This window comes from Delphinapterus leucas, chromosome 4 (genome assembly GCF_059928025.1).
Source record: "Delphinapterus leucas isolate spDelLeu-1000000601 "Yukka" chromosome 4, BTC_Dleu_Yukka2, whole genome shotgun sequence".
Classification (NCBI taxonomy): Eukaryota; Metazoa; Chordata; class Mammalia; order Artiodactyla; family Monodontidae; genus Delphinapterus; species Delphinapterus leucas.
In genome coordinates this window covers 68089993-68117359 of record NC_143132.1, presented here as the reverse complement: position 1 = coordinate 68117359, position 27367 = coordinate 68089993, and the positions used below count along the sequence as shown (strand labels likewise).

At 38.1% G+C, this 27367-nt stretch overlaps 2 protein-coding genes across 4 annotated transcripts in view; both read left to right on the top strand.

The window, feature by feature from the left end:
* KPNA1 (karyopherin subunit alpha 1) overlaps window positions 1-17300 on the top strand; it is a 73256-nt gene extending 55956 nt beyond the window's left edge. For all 3 annotated transcript variants that reach the window (XM_022567104.3, XM_089910585.1, XM_089910586.1), the window contains 5 exons: window positions 224-302; window positions 3999-4124; window positions 6218-6345; window positions 12293-12471; window positions 13919-17300. In XM_022567104.3, coding sequence (XP_022422812.2) covers window positions 224-302; window positions 3999-4124; window positions 6218-6345; window positions 12293-12471; window positions 13919-14106 — 700 coding nt within the window. In that variant the 3' untranslated portion in view covers window positions 14107-17300. The remainder of the gene's footprint in view (window positions 1-223; window positions 303-3998; window positions 4125-6217; window positions 6346-12292; window positions 12472-13918) is intronic.
* Window positions 17301-23979: 6679 nt separating this feature from the next.
* On the top strand, window positions 23980-25141 carry WDR5B (WD repeat domain 5B). The gene has a single exon (XM_022567069.3). The coding sequence runs from the start codon at window positions 24068-24070 to the stop codon at window positions 25058-25060; it is 993 nt and encodes a 330-aa protein (XP_022422777.2). The 5' UTR covers window positions 23980-24067; the 3' UTR covers window positions 25061-25141.
* The last annotated feature ends 2226 nt before the right edge of the window (window positions 25142-27367 follow it).

Below are 27367 nucleotides of genomic sequence, written 5' to 3'. Positions count from 1 at the left end.
GATTTGTAGTTTTTATCCAAAAGTACCAAACAAAAGGAAAGACAGCCTTTCTTGGGGACACCAAAAACATTTCCTCATCATGATAGGGTTCCTTTAATAACCACCATAGGTACCTTTCTGCTCCAAGAACCGATCACATGTTAATTTCTTTTGGGTTTCAGCCCTAAGGAAAAGAGATTAAAGATAGAACTGTTGGATATAACACATCTTTTTATGGTTGCAGGCATAATGATTATAAAGTGGTTTCTCCTGCTTTGCGAGCTGTGGGAAACATTGTCACAGGCGATGATATTCAGACACAGGTATGAATAAATGGTATCTCTTTCTTTTTTCTTTCAGAAATAGCAGATTGACCCCTCATGATTATGTTTCTGTTACAGTATTTAACTCACATAGGGAGAAATGATACCTTGTTTCATTAATGTTTGTTAAAAGTGTTGGCTTTGGCAACTACTTTCAATACCTTCCCTATCTCTGTCTTGACCTATTGCTTTGTGGCAATTTTGGGTTCCCCTATGGTGTAACTTATCCTTTTGGTTTGGTTTATTTCCCACTACTTCTACTTGAAGGGGTTCTTGTGAACATCAGAAGCCTCTAGTAGCATCCTTTCTGTCATCTTCATCTTATCTTCCCTGATGGCTTCCTCCTTTTTGTACACAGTAAGTTTCCTATGTGAGAAGTATCTTCCCTCCTGGTTCTTAATGTCACCTTCTATTCCATTCAAATTTTATATCAAGATACATCACTCACAGTGGATTGTCCTAGCCATTTTTCTTCTTGATCTCTCAGATGCATTGGCATCATCTTTAAAATTATCTTCCTAGGCTTCTGTGGTGCTGAAGTATTTTGGGTCTTCTGCCTCATTGACCATTTATTTCTCCTTAGCAAGTTCCTTTACCTGTTCTTTTCTGTTTATGGGATTGTCCCCTGGAGGGGATTAGTTTTAGCCTTAGCTCTTTCTTAGCCAGCTCTGACTTTCAGCAAGACATTTAATGTCTTCACTTTTCTGATCTCTAAAATTAGGAGACTGAATTTGTTCTCAGGTGTCTTCCAACTCTTAATATTTAACTTTAAATTTATTCTGTCTGCAAGGGAACTGGTGTACCTGGACCTCTGCTTATTTATGTTCCTGTCTCAGTGAATGGCCCCAGCAGTTACCCAAGCCAAAAACCTGGACATTAGTTTGATTATTCCCTTTATGCCACCTTTCTCATCAGTCACGAATGACTGCTATTTCTACTCATTCCTTGCAGTGCTTAGTTCAGACATTTCTTGTGTCATTCCCATATCACTAGAAGGATGCTTGTAAAATGCAAATTTGATCATGTCATTCTCTTAAAATCTTCTTATGGCCCCCTATTGTCCTTGGACAGTGTTTAAGATCCTTTAAAATATGGCACCTGTATAATGAAATGCTGTGCAACAGAATGAAGAAGCTAATAGGCATGTATATGGAAAGGTTTCTAGGTTCTGTTGTTTAAAAAGAAAAACAAGGGGCAGAATAGTATGTAGGATATATTACTATTTGTGTAAAAAACAGGCAGGGAGGAGAGGAGAAGAAAACAATGTATGTTTTTGATTGTATTTGCATAAAATTTCTCAGGAAGCATACACAGGAAACTAATAACATTGGTTGTCTCTGTGGAGAACCAGGTAGCTGGGGTATAGGAATGGAAAGGAGGCTTTTAACTATATAGTCCTTTTTATTTTCTGAATTTTAAAACCATATTGGTATATTTGCTATTCAGAAAAAGTTTCTGTCTGCCCCCTCCCATGCCATACTCTGTGCTTTTGCCATGTTTGTTCCGCTGTATTAGCTATGATCACGCTAACTTCTGAGATTTAACACATGGCTTGCTTCCCTCTGCATGGAACATATGCTTCCATCCCCATCCCTGTTCTGACCAGTCCCTCACACAAATCCTCACTCTGCCACTAATGCCTTTTCATTCTTCAAGTCTTGGTATTAACATTTTCTCCAGGAAGCTGACTCTTAAATTAGGTGCTCCTTGTTTTGTTTCATCCATCATAGCACTTACCACACTGTATTGTAACTGTCTACTAGATTCTAAGCTTGTAGAGGTGGAACTGTGTCATTCTTGTTCATTTTTGTTGCTTCTACAATAGTCCCTGGCACAATATATAGAGACTCAAAAAATATTTACTGAATAAATGAAGTTCTGAACATATACATCTAGTTCCAACCTCTCTCAAGTTCCAGTCCCATGTCTCCAGTACCTGTCTCGCCTTCTCGTCTTGGTTTTTCCCATTTCAGTTAATGGTACAACTGTTCACCCAGTCTTGAAACTTTGCAGTCATATTTGGTGTCTCCATCTCTCACACTTTGTATAGCAAGTCAGCAGGTCTTAACTGATTCTTAGTGTTTCTGGATCCACATCTGATTACCTTAGTTTGGGCCCTGTTTTCTCACATGCAGGGGTTGTTGCTGTACCTATCTTATTCATCCTCCTGCTCTCCCAGGCATTTACCCCTCTCAGTGTATTCTTCCTAATAACAGCTTAATCTTTCCTAAAATAACTTTGTTCACATTATTTTCCTCCTGGAAACAATGAGCTTCTTTAATGCCTGTGAGATAAAGAACCATTTCAGCATTTTTTCATTTCTAACCCTTCTGTCTGCTGTGTCCTCCCTCTTCTTTGCTTATGAAATCCTGTCTGTGTTTCAAGGGGTTCCCCCCCCCACCCCCTCCCGTGAAGTGTTTTTTTCCTTACTACTCCTCCCCAGGTATTCTTTAACTTCTGACATGCTTATTTTCCACACCACATCTTTGGCATTCAAAAATGCTTTGTGATGTCTTTCACACTGTTATTTGGAAAGACTGTACCTGTTAAACCACAAGTTTTGTTATTTTTTGAGTTAATTTAATAGGCAAAAATGGGCTTCATTGTAATTTGCATTTCTTTTGTTACTTTGTGAGGTAATTTTCTATTAAAAATGTAGTTTCTCTTACCAATTTACATATTAAAGACAGCAACGCTTTTTTCCATTACAAATACTTTTTCACATTGTGTGGTGTGCATTTTCATTTTCATATGAGTTTTTGACATGCAAAAATTTCTATTTGGTGAAATTTTAATTTTTCCCCTATAATTTCTTCTGTTGTTTTTATGCTTGGAAAGTCCTTCACTGTCCCCAAACCAGCTACTAACTAATATTTTCTTCTGCTTTATGGTTTCTTTTTTATATTTACTCTTTAAATAAGTTGCAGATTTATTTTACTGTTTGGGGTTAAGAATTGATTTTTAAAATATTTTCAACTAGTTGTCCCTTATTCTAATACCATCTATTAAATAAGACTACCAGTCATTGGAGGACGAAAGGATTAATTTTATTACATACTTATTAATTCTTTATAAATACTTGTATTTATTTCTAGACTAGATATCCTATTCTTTTGTTCAGTGATTGATTCTTGAGCCTGTCACATATTATTTTAATCATTATAACTTTATGATTTTAGTTTCTGGTAGAGTAGATCTCCTTGTTCATGTATATTTGTCATGCATATCATCCTCACCTTTGTAAGCTGTTTGATAGCTGGGGGCATATACTTTTAATCTTTGTATCCTATAAAGCACCTGGTATACTTAACTAAGCATGTATTGATTCCTTGACTTCCAGGTAGAGAATTATCAGAAGACTTAAAAATCTGAGACCACTTTTGAATTTCTGGCCACTTGATACATTTACCCAAAAGACATTTTCATATGCTATAGGCATAGGAAAGTGAATAAGGCATATTGTGCCATATTAAATATGTTTAGCAGTTGTGAGTGTATATAGTGAAACTGCTTTGATAATCTTAGAAATGAATTCTTATTAGCAGTGAGTACTTTTATACATATATAAAGTTATTTCTAAAATTTCAAGGAGAGATGTTATTTCTTTGTATTTTCCGAAAATAAAGTCTTTGAGTTAAAGGTTTACTTCAGTTTGGATTAATACAATAAGTAAAATTTTCAAACTTTTTTCTTTAGGTAATTTTGAATTGCTCAGCTCTGCAGAGTTTATTGCATTTGCTGAGTAGCCCAAAGGAGTCTATCAAAAAGGAAGCATGTTGGACAATATCTAACATCACAGCTGGAAATAGGGCACAGATCCAGGTAATCTCATAGCACCTGTCTTTTGTTCTGTATTTTTATTAGTTAAGGTTTTTTTTCAGTCAGCCTTTAAAGTATGTATAATTTTTCATTATTGCCTTGGAGAACACTAATTTCCAATGTTGTCTTATTAGTCTATTTCTTACTTTTTTTATCCAACATTATAGAGGTTAAATCTTTTGAAACTTACACTTAGGCCTTGGTTTTTTCTCTTTGCCTTTAATATTTGATGATTTGTCAAGATCTGAGAAATAGTATCTTGTATTTTCAAAATGTTTTGATGGACTTTACGCTAAACAGATTGGCTTTACTCTTGCCAAATAAAATATTTCTTTTCTGGGCTTCCCTGGTGGTGCAGTGGTTGAGAGTCTGCCTGCTGATGCAGGGGACACAGGTTCGTGTCCCGGTCCGGGAAGATCCCACATGCCGCGGAGCAGCTGGGCCCGTGAGCCATGGCCGCTGAGCCTGCGCATCCGGAGCCTGTGCTCCGCAACAGGAGAGGCCACAACAGTGAGAAGTCCGTGTACTGCAAAAAAAAAAAAAAAAAAATTTCTAGTGGACCCATGTGTTGGATTGCTTCAATTTTTCATGACTCTTTGGGGACCCAGTTTTCTCTAAATGGTTATCTGCCCTTTACTTTTGTCCTTGTATTAGTGGGAGAGTAATCCAAGTGAAAGGCTAAGCCATAGGCCAAATGGTTCAGAATAAGCCATGAGAAAGGCTGGAATAATGAGTTGGAAAAGATATACCATAGACTTATGGGACTTTGAGCTGAGTGGAATCATAGAGGTCATCTAACCCAACATTCTCAATTAAAGATGAAACTGAGGCTCAGAGAAATAAAATGATTTGCTGAAGGATACCTCTAGTAAATGACAGGACCAAGATGAAGCACCTTTCCACTAAATTTTACTGACTTCCTTCAGTGGTGTAATAGAAAGAGTTCTTGACCAGGAAAGCATGGTTAGTCATCCCCAGGAGGCTGTCAGGGACTGAGATTGATAACTGTGGCATTTTATAGCATGCATCAGGGTGATTTCAGCTGCACTTTATTGTCTGCTACCACCAGGCTCTCATATAGAATTCCTCAGTTTTTTGATAAATGAAATGATATGAACCCATTTTAGGTTCTTGAGCTAAGGAGAAACATGAAGAAAGCAATTTGAGGAAGACTGCTTTAGTATATGAGAGGGATTGAGTAAAAGTACTCTGTCTAAAGGCTATTCTGGTAATCTGTGTGGGAGGTGGTGGCTTGGAATAGAATGGTGGCAGTGCTAAAGGAAAGGAAAAGATGGACTCAGGACGTTCTGAATTGAGAATGTAAAGGAGACTTGGTGACTGATTGAATTTAGAATGAATGAATAAATAAATAAATATAAAAACAGCCTTTGTAAACTAGAGAGGTTTGAAAGGAGACCTGATACAAAGAGCAGATAATATGTTTAAGGTGGTTAGCAGATGTTAAGTCAGCTGTCAGCCACCTTGGGCTGGGGCCCCAGTGAGAAATGTGGACTGGAGAGGTAGAGCACACATGTGAGAGTGGATGCTATGAGAGAAATGAGAATGGCAGAGGAAAAGAAAGAAAATTGAACTTTTATAATTTGTTATGGTGAGTGGAACAAGAGAGAAAAATAAAAGAGAAAAGAACCCAGGTAGAAAACTAGGAGATTACAAGGTCACAAACTCCAGGGAGGATGTTGTTAGTGATACTAAGTATAGCCAAAAGGTTAAGGATAATGAGGAGTTAAACTCCTTCCAGTTTATTGATTGATTGATTGATTGATTGCGGTACGCGGGCCTCTCACTGCTGTGGCCTCTCCTGTTGCGGAGCGCAGGCTCCAGACGCGCAGGCTCAGCGGCCATGGCTCATGGGCCCAGCCGCTCCGCGGCATGTGGGATCTTCCCGGACTGGGTCACGAACCCATGTCCCCTGCATCGGCAGGCGGACTCTCAACCACTGCGCCACCAGGGAAGCCCCCAGTTTATTTTTAACAGGGGAAGGGTGTCATTAGTGAAGCTAGTTGAAAAGTTATTAGTGTCATGAACAGTTTTACAACTCTTGTAATTTCCCTTTCCGTTTAATTTTTTCATTCCAGACTGTGATAGATGCCAACATTTTCCCAGCCCTCATTAGTATATTACAAACTGCTGAGTTTCGGACAAGGAAAGAAGCAGCTTGGGCCATCACAAATGCAACTTCTGGAGGATCAGCTGAACAGATCAAGTAAGTACTAGCCAAGTAGTGTCTTGTAAATTAAAGGAAAATTACTGTCTCCCAATTAAGAATGCTCAACTCTAGCCTCGTGGAAGATTGTTCTCAGTTTCATAATTAGACTCAAGCGTATATTTGATTCCTTATATCACTCCCATTCTCTATTGCTGAAGATAATTCTGGGATGTAAGAGGGAAGGCATAGTTTGAGGTTGGAGGCGATCGAAATACTTATAGGGGTGGCTTGAGCCTGCTCTCAAGCTGCTTGATCAAAAACATCTTGGGTAGTCTAGAAGGTTACTTGTAGCATTCTTAGAGTCTAACTTTAATAGCTAACTCTTGCTATTTCTAGTTTAGATGTCTTAATAGTAGAATTGGACAGACTTGAAAGAGATGTATTGGTATGCCTTAAAATAAAGTGCCAAATTCAGTAGAGGCAAGTCTCCTAAAGGACTATGTTATTCAGTAAAGGGAGAGGTCTGTGTATTAGCTTGAGACTTAAATGGCCCCTAGGGCAGCAACTTATCATCTTAATGGTTAGAGTAGGCATAAATATGGATAGGAATCAATTCCTCAAAGGAACATCATATAATCAGATGGTTAATTATGGAAATATACAGTATTTCAGATAGAAAAAAAAAGAAGAATGGAACCTAGACTCTTAGCCTGCCTTAAGATTCTTCGGGGAATTCAAATGAGGAGAGAATATGGTTACCAATGAGTGTTAAAGCATTTAACCCCTTCTATATATGTAGTAATATGGGGGAAACATAGCTACTTCTGATATTGTCGCTTTGTGGGTTAAATGTAGGTGCTCAACCAGTGCTGATTCTTTAGTGCTCTGTTGGGAATTTCAACATGAGACGGTAAAGTAGTCCTAAGATTTCAGAAACTGATCAGAAAATAAGATTACAGAAAATAAGTATGTACGTGAAATAATACAACTTAAATAGATTAACACATGCAGTAGCTATTTCGGTGAAGTTCATCATGGATAGGTTAGCCAAGGAGGACTTCAAGTGGTCTTCAGAGCATATTTGTAGGGGATTGGGTCTTTTTTAACCTCCAGAGTTCTGTCTGGGGTACTATGATTTTTAAGTATGCCACCACCAGATGGCAGTAATATGAAGTAATATAGAAGTTATTAGAACAGTTGATGGTTGTCTTATGTTCAAATTCAGATTTATAATTATTGTCACTATATTTTATACCAAATATGTTTTCTTAATTGAAATAGTGAAACTGTACAGGTACATATTTTAAAGACATTTTAAAATACTATGGTATCTTTCATCAGAAAGTATTCAGGGGTATTTTGCTCTGCTAGAGAGGAATGGAATGCCTACTATCCCTTTTTACAATTCAGCATAGCTATTTATAATAGAGTTAATTATCAGTCTCCTAGCAGTTTTTTATTAACTGGGTAAAGAGTTATCTTGAAAGATTATCATAAAACTGTTACAGTCCAAATTATAGAAAATAAGCTGTCTTTATTACTGATAAAAGATATCTGTGTGGGGGCTTCCCTGGTGGTGCAGTGGTTGAGAGTCCGCCTGTCGATGCAGGGGACATGGGTTCGTGCCCCGGTCCGGGAGGATCCCACATGCCGCAGAGCGGCTGGGCCCGTGAGCCATGGCCGCTGAGCCTGCGCGTCCGGAGCTTGTGCTTCGCAACGGGAGAGGCCACAAAAGTGAGAGAGGCCCGCGTACCACAAAAAAAAAAAAAAAAAGATATCTGTGTGGCTTCTGCTTATTGTTGAGAAGACAAGATTTAGATGCAAGAACCAGTTAGAGTAACTTAGGAAGTACTCATAATTTTAGGTTAAATATAATCAAATGCTAATACATACTACAGTTCTTAAAAATGAAGGATAAAGAATGTTGCCTGGAATTAAAGTTTCATGAAAGAGATGAAACTTGACATTTGGGTAGAGATGTGGCAATTTTGGAGGAGAGAGAATAGCATGAGGGAATATGCACAGTAAATGTTATTGGAAGAGGCAAATCAATCTTGCTATAGGTTATTCTGTGCAGGGATGAAGAATTAAGGAATTGATGGACTTTGAAAACTGGGATGAAGGCCTTAATATTGGGAAGCAGTGAAGTCCCAAGAACATAGTGTTTTGAGGAGAGGAAAGAGAGCAATGAAGATGCCATTGCAGTAGTTTAGTATACTGTGATGGCCAGAATTAAGGTAATAGCTGTAGGGACTTCCCTGGTGGTTAGTGGTTAAGACTCCGTGCTTCCACTGCAGAGGGCACGGGTTTGATTCCTGGTCGGGCAACTAAGATCCTGCATGCTGCCAGGTGTGGCAAAAAAAAAGTGTTGTGGCATGAGGTATAGGTCTAGATATGGGAAATAACGATCTGTAGGACTTGGTGGCAGGTTAACAGATTGCAAAGGAAAGGAAAGAGCCAAAGATGACCGGAGAAAAAGCTCGTTCTGTTGATAAAAATTAGGACACAGAAGAAGCAAAATCCTGTTTGAGAGGGATGGCTTTATTTATTTATTTTTGGCTGCGTTGGGTCTTTGTTGCTGCGTGCAGGCTTTCTCTAGTCGTGGTGAGCCGGGGCTACTCTTTGTTGTGGTGCGAGGGCTTCTCATTGTGGTGGCCTCTCTTGTTGTGGAGCATGGGCTCTAGGCGCGTGGGCTTTGGTAGTTGTGGCATGTAGGCTCAGTAGTTGTGGTTTGCGGGCTCTAGAGTGCAGGCTCAGCAGTTGTGGCGCACGGGCTTAGTTGCTCCACAGCATGTGGGATCTTCCCGGACCAGGGCTTGAACCTGTGTCCTCTGCATTGGCAGGCGGATTCTTAACCACTGCGCCACCAGGGAAGTTCCGAGAGAGATGGTTTAAGACACAGTGAGTTTGTTTTTCATCAGAAGAAATATTTGAGAAATATAATTCACTTTTCCAGATAGTAAATTCTAGTGGACTAAATTTCCTTACCCAGAAAATTTTCTTAATGGAAGCCTTTTCTGCCACAAAAGCCAGCTAGCGTCAGTGACCAGTGATTGCTTTATCCAAGTGTTTAAAATACACCACCCATTGGAGCCAGTTCCAGACTTTAACCATAGAATTGTGCCAGTTTTCCAGTCATCTTTTCAAGTCTTCAGACTTTCCCGAGGACATACTTCTTACAGTGCTTTTCTCAAAGTAATATGACTTTCCAACTCCTATACAGCCCAGGTCCTCTGGTGACCTGTTTTGCTTTTTGGTGCAAATTACTATCTTTGGAGAAACTTGCATCAGTAGTGAAATACCACTATGGTGGTCTTAAATCTCCAAAGATGAGTGGTTGCATCAGAAAACAGCACCTTGAATTCCTCTGATCTTGTAAGGAGGTATAATTTAAGTGGCTAGAATTGGGAACCCAAAACTCATTTAATGAACTGTGCCATAATAATAATAATACCATATTTTTGCAAATATAAAACCTCACATCTTCAAAACTCTGGATTTACTTATTAGCACTTTTTTTTTTTTTTTTTTTTTGCGGTACGCGGGCCTCTCACTGTTGTGGCCTCTCCCGTTGCGGAGTTCAGGCTCCGGACGCGCAGGCTCAGCGGCCATGGCTCATGGGCCCAGCCGCTCCGCGGCACGTGGGATCTTCCCGGACCGGGGCACGAACCCGTGTTCCCTGCATCGGCAGGCGGACTCTCAACCACTGCACCACCAGGGAAGCCCTTATTAGCACATTTTTGGGTAGAGTTTTTCAATAAGAAAGTTTTAGTATTTATTCATTTAATTATATACTAGTTCTAGAAGCTTTCTAGAACTTAAAATTTGTTTTTAATTCTGAATCAAGTTTTCAGAACACTGGTTTTCATAATAAAAGGTTTCACAACCAGACAGTATTACAAAAGTAAATGAGGTTTTTAAAGGCGATGTAAGGATTAGAGGTTACTGAGCCAAGCTTCTAGATGGGAGAGAAAATCATATCAAGCATAGACCAGGATCAAGTTTGCGGACAATTTGGAGATTCTGAACAAATCTCTGAAATCCAGTTGGTGTTCTATAGACTTGCCTATATAGGCCAGTGAAGTTTAAGTGCAGACATGTAAGTCATCTGTTTAGTTAACTACTCTAAAATTTTGCTGGGGTTTAGTGACAGACTTAAGTCTTTGATTCCCAGACTTTTCCAGTTCAGGAAACTGAGGCACAGAGAGATCAGATAACTTGTCCAAAGTCATCCAGCTTGTATGTAGCACAGCTGGGATGTTGTAGTGGTGGTTATCTCTGGGTACTTTTTATTTTTCTTTATGCTTTTCTATATTTTTCAAATTTGCAGCAACTAACATTTATAATCTAAAGAGGCTTGGTTTTGTTTTTTTTAAGAAAAACTGAGAATTATGTAAATATGTTGAAGGAATGGTTAACAGTTTTTAGTGACTAAAAACTGGTGTAAAGGAAGGGGAAATGGTCAGAAATGGCTTCATGCCTTACCTAGTCTCTTTATGACTGACTTAGTCTATTCCTAGGACATATCATCTAAATTGTCAGTAAATATTTAAATAAAATTACACACAATACTATTAAATTCATTCCTTTGTAAATAATAAAGCTAAATATTACATAAAACTTTTTAAAAAATTAAGCCTTTTTAAAGAACATTTTTAGATTTACAGAAAAATTTAGATAATACAGAGTTCCTGTATACTTCCCTCCCTTCTAAGTTTCTTCTAGTAAAATCTTGCTTTAGTGTGGTTACATTTGTTATAGTTAATGAACCAGTACTGATACATTATTAGCTTAAGTTCGTATTTTATATTAAGGATTATTCTTTGTGTTATACAATTATAGGTTTTGATGAATGTTTCCACCATTGTAGTATTATTCACTGCTCTAAAAATCCCCTCTGCTTCACCTATTCATTACTACTCCCTTACTTCCATCCCTCAAATCCCTGGCAACCACTATTCTATTGCCTTTATAAAAGTTTTCTGTTTTCCAGAATGTCATATAGTATGGAGTCTTTTCAGACTAGCTTCTTTCACTTAGCAATATGCATTTAAGGTTCCTTCACATCTTTTCATGGCTTGATAGCTCATTTTATTTCTTTTTATCACTGAATAATATTCCATTGTCTGAGTGCACTACAGTTTATTCAGTCACCTACTGAAGGACATTTTGGTTGCTTCTAGTTTTTGGCAGTTAGGAATAAAGCTCCTGTAAATAATTCTTGTACAGGTTTTTGTGTGAACATAAATTTTCATCTCAGTTGGGTAAATGTCTAGGAGTGTGATTGCTGGATCATATGGAAAGCTGTTAAAAAAACAAAAACAAAAACCTACCAAGCTGTCTTTCCAAGTGGTTATCGTATTTTGCATTCCCACCAGCAAAAAAAATGAGAGTTGTTTCTCCACATCCTTACCAGTGTTTGGTATTGTCAGTGTTTTGGATTTTAGCCATTTTAATAGATGTGTAGGGGCATCATTGTTTTGATTTGCAGTTCCTGAATGACATATGATGTTGTGTCTTTTCATATGCTTTTTTGCCATCAGTATATCTTTGTTGAGATCTTTTGCCCATTCTTAAATTCTGTTTTCTTATCTTTGAGTTTTAAGAGTTCTTTGTACACAGTAGAATTGGCTTGTTGGGCTTGTGCTGGCTTTAGCACCAAGTGTGTCCTGTTTCAGAGGTGTGGTTACCTATAGAAACAAAAATGAAATTAATCAAAAGTATACTATTTTGAAGAATCACTCACAGTCAAAGTAAGAGAGTATTCCAGTTTCTTCGAGTCTAATAATTGTGGAGGGGAAAAAAATGGTGATGGTGCCAGAGAACTTTTTTTTTTTTAAATTTATTTGTAGCTTTTTTTTTGACAAGGTGTGGGTTGTATGGTTGAATGGGTGCCTACTTTTATTTCTACAGTGAATTTGAGGATTTCCCTCCTACCAATTTCATAAAAGTTTTATGAAATGAAAAGCTTTGTTTGACTAAATTGTTCTTTGTATTAATTTAGGTACCTCGTAGAACTGGGCTGTATCAAGCCACTCTGTGATCTCCTCACAGTCATGGACTCTAAGATTGTACAGGTTGCCCTAAATGGCTTGGAAAATATCCTGAGGCTTGGAGAACAAGAAGCCAAAAGGAATGGCACTGGCATTAATCCTTACTGTGCTTTGATTGAAGAAGCTTATGGTAAGATAGATTGTTTAATAGATGTCCTGAAATTATTTTTTTCCTTTTTCTCCATGCTTTTCTGGCTTGTCCACACCTGTCATTAGCAAACTCATACAAAAAAGTTGTTCTCTTATGAGTAATATTTAGTATGCAGAATTGGAAACGAAGATGCATTGTAGATGTGAAGAGAAGCAAGTACCCTTTTAAGTTGAGCCCTTTTTACACTGGGCTGTTAGGATCTTCCATTCCCTGACTCTGCTTGCCATTGTGGGTACTTTTGTATTCTTACTAGTCCATCTGAGCCTCAAGAGCATCCATATCTACTGTAGACAATGCCCGACTCCACTCCTTTTCTCTTGTAAGATTTTAGAGTTCTGATTTTGAGTTGCATCCCCCAATTCCTGTGTTCCTGAAGTGTTCTTGACTGTAAACTCTTTCTGAGAGTTTCATTAGAAACAGTAGAGTCGCTATCTTCTGTTTGGTTTCCTCATCCTTCCAATCTCAGTTCTAACTGTACTCTTCATCACTGGTTCACCACTCACTGTGCTTTAAAACTTCTAAGTTCCCTAAGCGATTTTAATGCACAGCAGGATTGAAAACCACTGCTCTAGGGTTTGTTTATTCCTAAAATTGGAATTAGGGATCATAGGGCACATTCATCTTCAAATTCATCAGATAATGCAGAATTGTTTTCCAAAATGACTTTAACAGTTTACCATTTTTTAAAGGCCTGATTATAAAAACTATATTCCTGCTTAGTGTAAGAAATTTTGAAATGTATGAAAAGACAAATGTTCCTCTACCCAGATCTTTTGCCATAGGAGAGAACTTTTGTTAATTTTTGGATGTGTGTATATATATATATATTAATATGGATACATATATGAATATGTATTTTTTTCTTCTGAGCAGTGTTAACATTTATTTCCAGTATCGCTGTAGCAGTTAGATTGCTTATGGCTATAGGTAAAAGAAAGCCTAGCTCAGATGTGCTTAAACTTAATAAAGGGAGGAGTATGTGTTGGCTAATTGTTCTGGTTAGACTTCTTAGTTTAAGCAATAGAAATTGATTCTGATTGAGTTAAGGATATTACACATGTGTTGAAATGATATTGGATAGCTCAGGGCCTAGGTAGATAGAACCAGAGCAAAGAATAAATTAGGCCACAGACACAGTCCAATAGGAAAACTTCTGTTCCTGGCCTCGGGCACAGGATGCTGTGACTGTTATGGAAACTGCTGCTTCTGGGGACGGGCTGTTTCTTGCACACATGTTTAAGATGTCAGTTTGCAATAGTATTATTCAGATGTAATCCCAGCAATGTTTTCTATGTTGCTGCAAGATGCTTATGAGATATAGAGAATCTTCCTTTTATGTCAAGGAAAGAGACATGGCAAAATATAGTTTTATTAGAATTTCCAACAGATATACAACAGATTTTTTTTTTTTAATTCTTCATTCTAGGTCTGGATAAAATTGAATTCTTACAGAGTCATGAAAACCAAGAGATCTACCAGAAGGCCTTTGATCTCATTGAGCATTACTTCGGGACCGAGGATGAAGACAGCAGCATTGCACCCCAGGTTGACCTTAGCCAACAGCAGTACATCTTCCAGCAGTGTGAGGCACCTATGGAAGGTTTCCAGCTTTGAAGCAATACTCTGCTTTCATGTCCCCGTGTCAGACCAGGCTACCCAGTCGAGTCCTCTTGTGGAGCCCACAGTCCTCATGGAGCTAACTTCTCAAATGTTTTCCATAATACTGTTTGCGCTCATTTGCTTGCCTTGCGCACCTGCTCTCTTACACACATCTGGAAAACCTCTGGCTCTCTGTGGTGGAATACCCTTCTAATAAAAGGGTAACCAGAACGGCCCGCTCTCTTATGGAAAACCCCTAGGCTGTGGAGATCCGCACTTATATATTATAGAGTCATGGGAATATACACATAATAATGTGGCTCCCTTTTTTTTTTTTTTCTGGGGGAAAAAAGAGGACTCCTCATTCCCTTTAATGTGGGAAAAAATACATTAAAAGATGAGACTAAACCTTTATCTTGAATTTCACACAACTACTTGCAACAAGGGAGATGTTTAGACCTGTTGTGTACTTCAGAGTACTTTTCATGAGTTCTTCCACAGTGAACCCTTGGATTACCTGGTGGCTTTTTCTAGCCAAATTTGCATTAATCCTTACTGAGATTGGATGGTTTTCTTTCCTCTGTTGGCACCATTCTCCACAGATATTCAACCATCCGCTCCCTCACCTTCAGCCTTCAGTGAATGTGCTTTCTAGTTGTCAGGAATGCTGAAGAATTAACACTTTGACTCTTAAATGTGATACTGGTTTGAAGATTCCCTTAGAGCAAAAAGGAGAGGGGCACATATTAATTTGTATGGCTACTGCTTCTCTTTGGTCTTATGTGTCTTAGGATTTGGAAGTGGTTCAATTCTAATGCTGGTATGGAGATTTAGAATCCTTAGTGATCGAAACCGTATCCTGTAATTCAATAAACAAGTTAAAAACAAATAGAAAAAAAAAAGCCCTCTGATTTTCCCAAACTTAACCAGTGTGACTAGAGGCTGTGTTTCTGCATTAAAACAAATGTTTCAGGCTTTGTGGTCCTGATCAAGGTCCTCATTAAATTGGAGTTCACCCTAGGTGCTTTTCCCCTGTGACTGGCAAGTAACACATGCTTTTAAAGGTTACTTAGGGAATTCTTTTTTTTTCCCTTAGTTGGGTGCAGCTGGATTCTAATGTATTCATGCTGCACATAAGTAGCATCTTTATCTTAAATAACCATCTTCTGGACATGACCTGTTTAACCCAAATAAGGGCAGTGATCTTTTTCTTATAACCTCATTGTTCCCTAATCATTTCATTTCATCTCCTACTAGTACTACCCAGTCAAGTCCCCTCCATAAAATAAAAACAGTTCTACCTTCTGGCTCATTTAATGATGACTGCAATCTCTACCTGCAAATGGCGCTTCCAGTACTGTCTTCAGTGATCCACATTTGTGCTCAGACTGGAATGAAAAAATAAGCTTAATTGCCAAGAGAACTGCAACTGAGTTCAATACGACTTCTTGGTGCTAGTTGGCCATCTTGACTCAATGTTGGGATATATTATCAGAGAAGATTTTTTGTTGATGTGCTGTTCAAAAATGAATTCTGAAGGAAAAGTTGCTCACTTTTTCAGAGAATATCCTTTTATTAAACCTCTTTAATTTTGTCCTCTTCTAGAATTCATTATAAGCCCAAAGCATAACTATTTGGAAGTTCCCCTGGCAAGCTGTTATGTCTCTGGTAAATCCTGCTGAACTTTAGGGACATTCAGAGCTTTCATACCTCATCATGTTATTTAAGCAGCCAACTTACGTGATCTGATTTAAACTTTAAAAAATCCACTTCATTCAAAGTAGAAAGATACAAAGACAGAGGACATTTATCAGCCAAGCGTGTGATGCATTTTTTGCATCTAGTCTGTAACTGTGTCTGTGCTCTGGATGGATACCGTCTGATGTCTGTCTGTTATTGATGGAGCAGCCACGCAAAACTAGTCAACTCCCATCTATAACTGTTACTTTTTCTAGTGCTGCTTTGTGCTGAAAGAACATTTTAGTTTACTGCACTTGACCTGTAAAAGACTTTGATTCTTTGTAATTTTAGGGACAAATTAGGTGGTTAATTTAAAGAAAAACTTTCAGTGTTGCCTTTACATCACATTAAAATATAACTTCTTTCAGAAGGGTAATATAAACACTGATTCATAGTAAAAATTTTGTTTTTAGCTTTGACTTTTTCGTGGCTGAGTTTTTTAAAATTGTAAATTACTGGTAACACATTTCTCTAGGATGTTTTAAATCATGTACCTTCTATTGGATAATTTAAAAAATTTCAGCTCGTTTTGATAAACCAATTTGAATGGAAAAAATATAAAACAAAATTATTTCCCCAAGTTAGCAAGAAGAGCATACATTGGGAATTTTTGCTAGCAATTGCAGGTGTCTCAATGAATGAATTAAAACAAAGAAAGTCCATTTAACTAATGTGGTCTATTTTCTGTCTAAAACAAGAGGAATTTATCTTGCTCTATCTGTCCTAGAAGTTCATGAGCCATGAGATAACGAGCTAATTTTTTGCAATGAATTTTTTTTAATACAAAAGTTGGAATTGATTAAAAGTTAAATCCCAGCATAATTGTTGTAACTGATAAAGCAGCCTTTTTGGTAATAGGATGACATTTAGGAGGTAGCTGTTAAGTCCTATTTTTAGTTCTCTACCTGGCAGATTGTATCAATTTATTGTATAATCTTATCATTAAGATGTTACTTATTACAAAAGCATGCTAATTTCAACACAGGAAAACTCTTCTGTAGTTTAATATACTGATGGGGTGGGGGTGGGAAGTGGCTTGATTTTACTTTCCTCCTTTTCTTCCTCCTCCAAACTTTCAAAGTGTATTCTTTGAAATGAGAACTTTAGTGGGAAAAAAAAGCATTGATAACATTTGGGATGTAAAGGCACTTTGTATCTGAAGGACCAGGAGGTAGATAACGGCCAGATTGAGAGACACCAAAAAAGGTAAAGATGATAGATACGAAGAATGGTGAGAATTAGGAGACAGAGTTCTCCATGGAACACTTTTAATTCATGTTGTCACTAAGTAATTAGAACCCTTTTAAACTTAATTTATATCAGCTGTACTGTTTTCGAAAATTCTATTGCCCTAGGATTGTTCCTTCCATCTGCCAGATAAAGCTGAATGGGCTCTGGGTCATTTTTCATCGTTATTGTTACAGATATAAACTTTAACAGTTATCCCATAATAAATCTGAATTATTCCAGATTGTTGCTGACTTTGCATAAGGAAAAATATGTAGTATATTTTATTAATCAAACTTTGTCAACTATCCTTTGTTGTACATGGCCACCCACGGGCAACTATGAATTTACTTCTCTAGTGCTAAATAAATATTTCAGTTATTTAATACCCCAATTTGGGGTTGCATTATGAAAGAGTTTTCCTCAGGTTGAAGAATTTTTCTTTCTCGCTAATGAATTTTGTGAACATTTTTATATCAATAGGCAAGTCATTATAGCTGTTTAAGGGCTTGGGGCTTTTTACATATATTAGAAATTGTGATGTCTAAGGGTGATTTTCACTAAAGAAAAGGGATCCACTTTTAGAAAGAGGTATTATTTGCTTTTCATATTTATTTACTATGTTCTACCTCCTACATTCCAAAATTTGCTCATTTGCAGAGACAGGTATACATATATATGGAAGTCTCAAATCTGAATTTTTTGCCATCTGAAGTTAACAGAACCATTTTCTTCTGTTGTGAGGTGAGCAGAGTAAATATATATCTACCCCGCTGGGAGATATTCTTGGCTATCTTTTTCTATCATCAAAAGTTAAAGTTACATATATATCTTTAAGAAGCTAAAGTAATTGAAGGCAGATGTAGTACTACTAGTACAGTAAGTCTGCTCTAACTTGGAGAATATTCTATAACATGCTTTATTGTCAGAAAAGGATAGGTAGTAACAATGGGTACCAGAGCATCAGAAGAATGTGATAAAGTAAAATAAATATCATTATATGCTGATTCTAAAAATACCAGATTGCTACTGGACATAAAATTCATCTGGAAGTCTGGGGTAATAAAGGATTAAGGGTAGATGAAGTTCCATTCTGTTTTCAGCTAGGGGTAGACAAGGAGGTCCCAGTCTGTTTTCCTGCAGGTCAGATAAAGGCAACTAGTCGTTATTTGAACCACTGTTGTGTTCCAGGTGCCTGGCTAACTAAGGGCTTTGACTTTTTCTCATTTAATCCTTCAACTGCTCTTTGAGGTGGATAATTGTCATTATGTTATAGTGACAAAATCAACACTTAGGAGAATTTACTTTGCCTCAAGGTCACACCTTGGACACTGTCTAAAGGTGGGGAAAAGCCCTGCAGGTTGTGTGTCTTGAAGAAAGCAGCAGTCACCGTGAGGTGTTCTGTGCCAAGAATTCCCAGAACAAGACACAGCAACCATAGCGGGGCCAACTCTTGTTTTGTTGGGCCATTCTTTCTCGTTCTTCCTTATCAGTCCCCTTGAAATGACTAAATCAGGTATGAATTGCTTTTAGGTTACATAATCTGGAGTGTAGACCCTCTCAGTCCAAACATCTTTCCCCTTCTGTGGTGCTAAAATTCTGTATGACCTGACAAGTTAAAAATAATATATAAATGCTTGATTTTGAGTTTAGAAGCATAATGGCTAAACTCAGAAACATGTTTCCATTCAACAAACTCAAATGTAGGAAGTACTGACACAGAGGGAAAGGCTTTGGAACAAAGAATGCTGCCATAGAAAGCAGTGCCATCCATGGATGTGAATTTAATACAGCTTCCTAAAGGAGTGTCAACACAAGGAGTGTCCAAAGTTTAAAAAAATGACCTTTTAATGTATGTTGTTGAGTATGTTCTGCTTACCTCGTCATTTTGACCACTCTATGTCCTTTTTCAAAGTGTTCTTACACTTTGATTTGGAATGGTTCTAATGATTCTTTGTACTTGAATGTGGTTGGTCAGGCCATGGATGAGTGCCTTGCACACAGTAGACATTCAATAAATATTAAATGACTGAAGGAATGTGCATCTATGTGATATTAGTAAAGGGTACTTGGTTACCAAAGAAAGCTCAAAGGAATTCCTTTATGCTGCTGTTTGAAACAAGGATTAGCAACTCTTCAGTGTCTCAAAATTTAAATGTTTTATATGGAATATAAAACTCTTTAGTGTCAAAATTTAAGTGTTTTATATGTTTTATGTCTCCTTTCAGGAGACATAATTTGACCTGAAGTTTACAAAAGCAAACGCTGTCATAACACAGGTTTGTTGTATTAAAACAAACAAAAAAACCCCAAAAAACCCTATGCCTTCTGAGAAAAGTTAATGGGTATATTTTACAGGGTAACTAATATATAATCAACACCATGTTTATATATACACCAGAAATAGCTCATCAGTCTCTTCTGGCATACTCTAAGAAGAAAACATTTTTTTGTCAATTATATCCAACCAATGTGGAAGTGGTGGTTGCCTTATTAGGCTATTTATTAGAGATTTTTCATTTTTACACATTATATGTATTGCTGCATGAGAGTACTTTCTTTATACATTCTTCCAATTTAAGTGACAAATCAGTAGAAACAGAAAGATGTATTTATTCATTCTGTGATTGCTTCTCTACCATTTTTGACATTCCACTGACCAGGTATTTTTTCTGAAAACAAAAAATCTTAAAACAGTCTTAGTTCCTGCAGACTACACTGTCATCCATAGTACACAATTGTAGGGTTTACAAGTTTATTAAAGCTAGCTTAGATGACTGTTGCCCCTATTTCATTTGCCATTTTGAAAAAAAGTATTTTTTTAAAACATCTTTATTGGAGTATAATTGCCTTGCAATGGTGTGTTAGTTTCTGCTTTACAACAGTGAATCAGTTATACATATGTTCCCGTATCTCTTCCCTCTTGCATCTCCCTCCCTTCCACCCTCCCTATCCCGCCCCTCTAGGTGGTCACAAAACACCGAGCTGATCTCCCTGTGCTATGCGGCTGCTTCCCACTAGCTGTCTATTTTATGTTTGGTAGTGTATATATGTCCATGCCACTCTCTCACTTCGTCCCAGCTTACCCTTCCCCCTCCCCGTGTCCTCAAGTCCATTCTATAGTAGGTCTGTGTCTTTATTCCCGTCTTAACCCCTAGGTTCTTCATGACCTTTTTTTTTTAAAAAAAGTATTTTTCTAATTTTAAAATCAATAATGGTCATTTCTGTGATCTTGAATGTTTTTCCAAAGAATGAAATTACTCTCTAAATTCCTTTATCTATACCCACTTAACCTGAGGAAGCCAAAGGAGCCCAGCGGGTGTCCACAATATGGATCACTGCCCTATCTAAAACACTTGGCCCCAGCATTATTTATGGGTAAGGAGAAAATAGAAACCCAGAAGACCACAGTGGTGGGGAGAGATCTGCGAAGGCTGGAGTGCAAATTAGCATACAAAGAGTGTAGAATCTTCCAAGATTAACTTCTGACAATGAGGAGAGCCCTCTTGGGAAGTCCACACTTAACTGTTCTGATTTGCTGGGGGCAGTCCCAGTTTTTAAATCAACACCTGTTAATTATTTTAGTGCCCCGTTTCACTTTAAAGAAGTCTCAGTTTAGATAAGTTGCATGGCCACCCCATATTTAGCCCAAAGAGATGCTTGTATATTTAAATTGCTAGTGGTCTTAGGCAACTGGGTATGTATAGAGTTCTATCATGCTTGATTTTTGAGGTCTGGATTTGGTAATCAGTTGCTACGAAGGACGTCAGTCAAGTTGTTCCTTAGTATAGGAATCGCTCCCAGGCCGTGTTTAAGGTCTGACACACATACCCACCCCCCACCCCCAATTTTTTTAGAATTAAAAAAAAAATGACCCATTTGTGGCAATATTTCTACTTAGAATTGCAACTTTACTGGGTGACAAGGAGAATAAACCTTTCAACCACAGATGAGACTTTCAGTTCTAAAACTTCTATGGGAAATTTAAAGAAACTTTAATAGGAGAGAAACTTCCAAATCACCTATCTGGTGAAGATTAAAAGTAGCAAAAATAGAAATGATTAAAAACGGGACCGAGTAAGGAATTTTGCTTGAGAGCCCCAAATGCAAATCTCTAGTTATGGTTTCAGCCACTTTGGATTTACTTGTATCAGTATTCCCTATTCCTACACACTCCACAGTTGCTGATGCTCCCCTCTTCCCAAGGAAGTAAACTAATTCTTTGTCCTAATCCATACGGACTACAATATTAGGACTACATGTTAGTATTAGAACATGACTAATGAATAAAGATTTAACCAGTTATGTTCATAGCTTTTTCTTTACACGAGTTCCTGATGCTATTCATAAAAACACTGCAGACACCAAGAAATGAATTTTAGTACTGAAATCTCTCACTCAAATTTCGGGAAAATCTGACGCAAAATCATTTCTGGATATTCCTGTCAACACATTCTTAATTGTGTGCCCCCTCTCTCCCTCATGCTTGTGGTATTTCTAGTGGGCTAAATATACTCCAGTACGAACACCCATCTTAGCCCTCAGACCATGTGTTTACCTTGTCTAATTGCCTTTCTTTACTCTGTGTTGGAAAAATACAGATTTACTTATATTCTTTGAAACAAAACCTATGTTCTGTGAAGTGCTTTTAAATTTATTTTTTAATGAGTTACTTAGAGTGTTTCTAAGCTTCCCAGTAAAAATCACTCTAACCCTGGCAAATGGGAGGAGGAAAGGAGAGGGAGGAGGTGGAGTTTAATCAGATTAAGATAATGTATAAAAATGGATGCTTCAAACCACTTTAAAGATGCTCTTCCCATTCTCAGCACCACATTGTGTTTATACTGTTAATTTGCACTAGCTAAGTCAATTCCTGTCTACATTCCAAACTAGAGTAGTAGGGTCTTTAAGGAATGAGGTTTTTACTAGTTTATTCTAGGTGATCTAATTATGCTGTTGTGCCTTATAAAAGCAAGACTTTAAATTATCCCCAGTATGTATAGGACAGGAGACCCTTTATTTCCAAATGCTTTAATTGGTGACTGACAGAAAACATCATGAGACACATTTGCCTCTTCACTTCAACTGGCTACCAGAAAAACCTTTCAAACAACACTAACAGCCTCTCTTGGGCACTCTTTATTGAGCAATTACGATCGACTCTCCCCATATGTGGGTTACACATCCTTACATTCAACCAACCACAGATCAAAAATCTTCCCCCCCAAATCCTGAAAGTTCCAAAAAGCAAAACTTGAATTTGCTTCATCCTGACAACTATGTACATAGCATTTGTATTAGGTATTGTAAGTAATCTAGAGATGATTTAAAGTATAGGGAAGGATGTGAGTAGGTTATATGAAAATACTCCAGCATTTTATACAAAAGACTTGAGCGTCCAGTGGATTTTGGTATGATGTGGGGCGGGGCGGGGGGCAGGGTGTCGTGGAACCAATTCCCTGTAGATACCAAGGGACAGACTATACAGGATTGGAGAAAATAGTCAGGCTTCCATTTTTGGTAAACTTATTCTTGTTTAAAGAGTAATTTACACCTGAAAAGCATCTATCCTTCACGTACTTCACAGCCACTAATCATTTCTTAAAAGTAGGGAGGGCTGGCTAAAGCCTAGTTACGAGTAACCTTACACATTTCTTACCCCATTCCACCTTTTCCGTTCCAAACACCTATGCAGGTCTGAACTTTCCTTGTCTTTGGAAAATTTAAACCATAAGGAAGTGCTAAGACAAACGTCTGCTCATTTCCCCCGGCACTACCATGTCGGGCTACCTGAGCACTGGCCTTTAAAGGCCCCTAACACATATTCTTTATCCTTCCCGAAACGTTTAGGGAACACTTTTTAAATCAGAAGTCTTACAATCTGGGCGTAAATTTAGCTACGTCCCCCTCGCCTACTTGCAGCCTTTCGTACCCCCCACCAGGCTCTACACCACAGCAGGTGGAGAACAGAATGAAAGCCACCTGTGCAACCGGAGCTTACGCAGAGTCATCGAAGCTGGGTGGGCCCCGGTCTGCTAAGAAACGCGCGGTCTGAGCGCCTTACATCCAAATGGGGGCTTAACCCTGCAGCTACGGGCATCGCAAAATTCAGTCCGTTCTCGTCACACGGTTTCCAAAAAGTAATGAATGTTCTTCGAAATACTCACTGCTTCCCACGCTAGCCAGTGAGGTCTGGAAGAAGGCTTGTTCACTTTCCCTCTTGCCCAAGAACGCAGCAAACTGCTCGCGCCTGGAGGGCGAGGGTGCAGAATGCCGGAAGAAAACCTCGGGACTTTCTTTTGCGCAAGCGCAAGCGGGCTTCCCCCACAAGTCACCTCGGTTCGGAAGTGGTGGTGGAAGGGCACCCTCTGCGCATGCGCCCGGCTGTGCTGCCCTCGCGTTAGTTCGCTACGGAGCGGTGTGGAGAGTGAGACGCAGGCCTGGACCTCAGGGAACCGAGCCCACGCAGGTTTTCACTTAGCTTCTGAAATCTGTTTAAAGCGGTGATTCATTCATGCTCAAGTAGAGTACCTAAAGTCTGGCGGGTAGGGGTGCTCAGTAGTCTCAAACATTTCAGAGCTGGGGGGAGGAGCGGTGAGAAGTACTTTCTGTAGATTCCCACCCCCCCTCGCCCCACCCCCCTCGCCCCACCCCTCCGCGTGCAGCTTTGGACCGCTTTATACATTCGCAGAATACCCAGCAGTAATACCTTACTTGCCGACAGCGCACAGGACCCTTTTAATAGTATTTCTCAAGTATTTGTTTACAGAGGAAGAAGCGAGGAAAAACTGAAGCGGTCCAAGCCGTGCTGCTGTATCAGTGTATATTGCAGTTTAAAAACGATCCAGAAATTATTGACACTAAAAGACCGTTTTTTAGTTTGTTGATTTTTTGTTTTTTGAGTCCGATGTTTTTTATCTTCATTTTACTGGACAGAAGGGCCAAAATACTGGCTGCCTGGTTCAGGACCGGACATCTAGCCAGCCTACAGACTTGGAGCTTCAGAGTCATGACTACAAAGGAGTCAGGAGGTGCCAAAGCAGAGTCGGCTCTCTCCTCATCAGCCAATCCGAGCAATTGTGTGTCTGAAAAACCAAACTATGCTCTGAAATTTACTCTGGTGGGACATACGGAAGCAGTATCATCAGTTAAGTTTAGTCCTAATGGAGAATGGCTGGCAAGTTCTTCTGCTGATAAAGTAATTATAATTTGGGGAGCCTATGATGGAAAAAATGAGAAAACACTTAAAGGACACAATCTGGAAATATCAGATGTTGCCTGGTCATCAGATTCCGGTCGTCTTGTTTCTGCCTCAGATGATAAAACTCTAAAGATTTGGGATGTGAGATCTGGAAAATGTTTGAAAACGCTTACGGGGCACAGTGATTATGTTTTTTGCTGTAATTTCAATCCACCATCTAACCTCATCATTTCAGGATCTTTTGATGAGAGCATGAAAATATGGGAGGAGAAAACAGGAAAGTGCCTCAAGACTTTGTCTGCTCATTCTGACCCAGTTTCTGCTGTTCATTTTAATTGTAGCGGGTCCTTGATAGTGTCAGGTAGCTATGATGGTGTCTGTCGAATCTGGGATGCTGCATCAGGTCAGTGTTTAAAAACACTTGTTGATGATGATAACCCTCCTGTCTCTTTTGTAAAATTTTCTCCAAATGGTAAATATATTCTCATTGCAACTTTGGACAATACTCTTAAACTATGGGATTATAGCAGAGGCAGATGCCTGAAGACATATACTGGTCACAAGAACGAGAAATACTGCATATTTGCCAGTTTTTCAGTTACTGGTGGAAAGTGGATTGTGTCTGGTTCAGAGGATAACCTGGTTTATATTTGGAACCTTCAGACTAAAGAGATTGTACAGAAATTACAAGGCCATACAGATGTCGTAATCTCAGCAGCTTGTCATCCTACAGAAAACATCATTGCATCAGCAGCATTAGGAAATGACAAAACAGTTAAATTGTGGATGAGTAATTACTAAACCCTTTAGAAATCAAGTAGTAGAGTCAGATTGGCCAAAAAAAAAAAAAAAAAAAGGTTAGGTATTTTAAAAGATGGTTTCCTCTCAATTCTGGCATGGTTTTGTATTTTTTAAAAAACATTGCCTGGAATTACAAGATTTTAAGACCTATAACCTCAATTTGCAAAGCAACACCGTTGGAAAAGCAAGTCTAGATCCCAGGGCTTCTGACTTTAATCTTAAGGTCTGTTATTAATCTCTCGTGTCTGTCCTTGAGCAGATTCTCATTCTGTTCCTCTCAGTGACTATTCTAGAGGATCACTGTATTTGAAAAAAATTTAGAAGTAAGGCTCACAAGACAGGATGACTGATTAAATGAGGGGAGCAAGGGAGTCTGGAATAACTCCAAGGTATTTGGTTTGGGCGATCAGGTGAATTAAGAGAATAAGCCTAGGATGGTGGTGGATTGGAGATTTATGTCAGATGCCACTCATACACTTTAAGTGATAGCCTACACGATGGGACGTGAAATGGTCCATGGAATCAAGTTTGTAAATTGGGAAAAATAAGCAATGGTTGTGTTTGTTCTGAGGATCTAAAAGTTTTAAGTTTTTATCAAAATAAAAATTAAAAATAAACCAGAACAAAATTATAAAGGCATTTTACTGAAGGACCTCTCACTACCTCGTCAGACTGCCCTCTCCTGATTCTCAGGGCAAGCTCAATGTCTGAATGAGGCTGCTCTCTTTCATTAGGTCTGACCTAAACCTACCCATGCTACAGACTCAGTTCAGAAAATCACCACTTTGTGTAACCATCACTGGCTGCCTGCCTCCAGCCACAGCTGACAGCTGAATTCGGTTTTCTTGCTTCTTGCTATAGCTTCTGTTATAAAATTCAAAATATATCATTTACCAATTTGTGTTGTAATGGTTTCATGGGCCATGTGTCTGGTAAACTATGAGCTCTGCAGAGTCAAGTATGTTTTATTTATCTTTGTATTCTCACTTTTTGTATATAGGAGAGACTCAAGTAATGTTTGATGAATGACAATGAATTATACCACCATCACAACTTCATTCCTTGCGTGCTTTCAATAAGTTTCTGGAGTCAATTCCCTATACTATTATTTTTGTTGATTAAAAGTATCTAACCATAGCCTCACATGTTAACTTTATTCAAATAGGGCTTACAGGAAATATGAAGTGGAAAATGTTTTCTGCCCATTTTACCTATAGAGACATGATAAACATGAAAAAATAATCTAGGAATTAAGCAAAACATAGTACAATGATCACTTAATTGAAAGTGTGTATTATAGAATACAAAAGAAGAGTTTCGCCCTTGTTGCTTTTAATAGTGCTCGTGAAATATCTGCTTGACAAGTTGGAAGCGTATAAGATACTAGAGTTACTAGTTAATAAGTGAGGGTACTGGGAGAAGTGGGATTAGATAGGGGCAGGTCGTAAATACTGGTCATGAAATTTATATTTAACCCAAAAAGAGGTAGTCACTATAAGTTACTGAATATGAATTGACACAAAATGAGAAACGATTATATAAATTCTTGCTGCATGGTAGCATTTTTGAGCTTTGACTTAATCATACATTTTATTACAATATATCTCCAAGATACAACACTTTAAAATGCTTCTTTAGAAGTTAAAAATGGTATTGTTCTATGAAGAAAGATGATACACTTTTAAAAAGAAGTACATTAGATTTTACCCATATTTAAAACCCATATTTAGATAAGACGTTAACATAAATGTTCCAAAATAATCAAGAAAAACTCATCTGCTAAAATGTATACAAAGCAATGCTTTTTGATGATAAATTTGCACGTGATAAAAATCAAAGAGCTTGATATCTAAAATGAAGCTAAGGTTAAAGTACTGTAAAGTATATAGACAGACACAATTAACATCATCAGATAGATTATGAAGCTGTAGGTAGAGTGGTGCATTACATTTTACTGAGTATTTTATTAAACCAAATTCCCAAACAGCTGCATATATTACTTTTTAATCTGCTATAACCCTCTGAAGAGAACCAGCAGGTTGGGATGTTTATGCGGACCTGCCATCCGTTAATACTATTGAAGCACATGAGAATAAATGAAATACTTAAATAGAAACCAGCATCCATACCTAAATGTGAGACAACCTGGCACCCTCGTCGAACTGTAAGTAAGACACATACCAGATGCAAATGCTTATTTTTTAACACTAATAAGAAAATGCATTTGATAGATATTCATAACTGAGAAATTTAGTGTAAAGGCAGAAGAAAAAGGACCGGTTGGGAATTGTAAGCCATGGAGCAGAA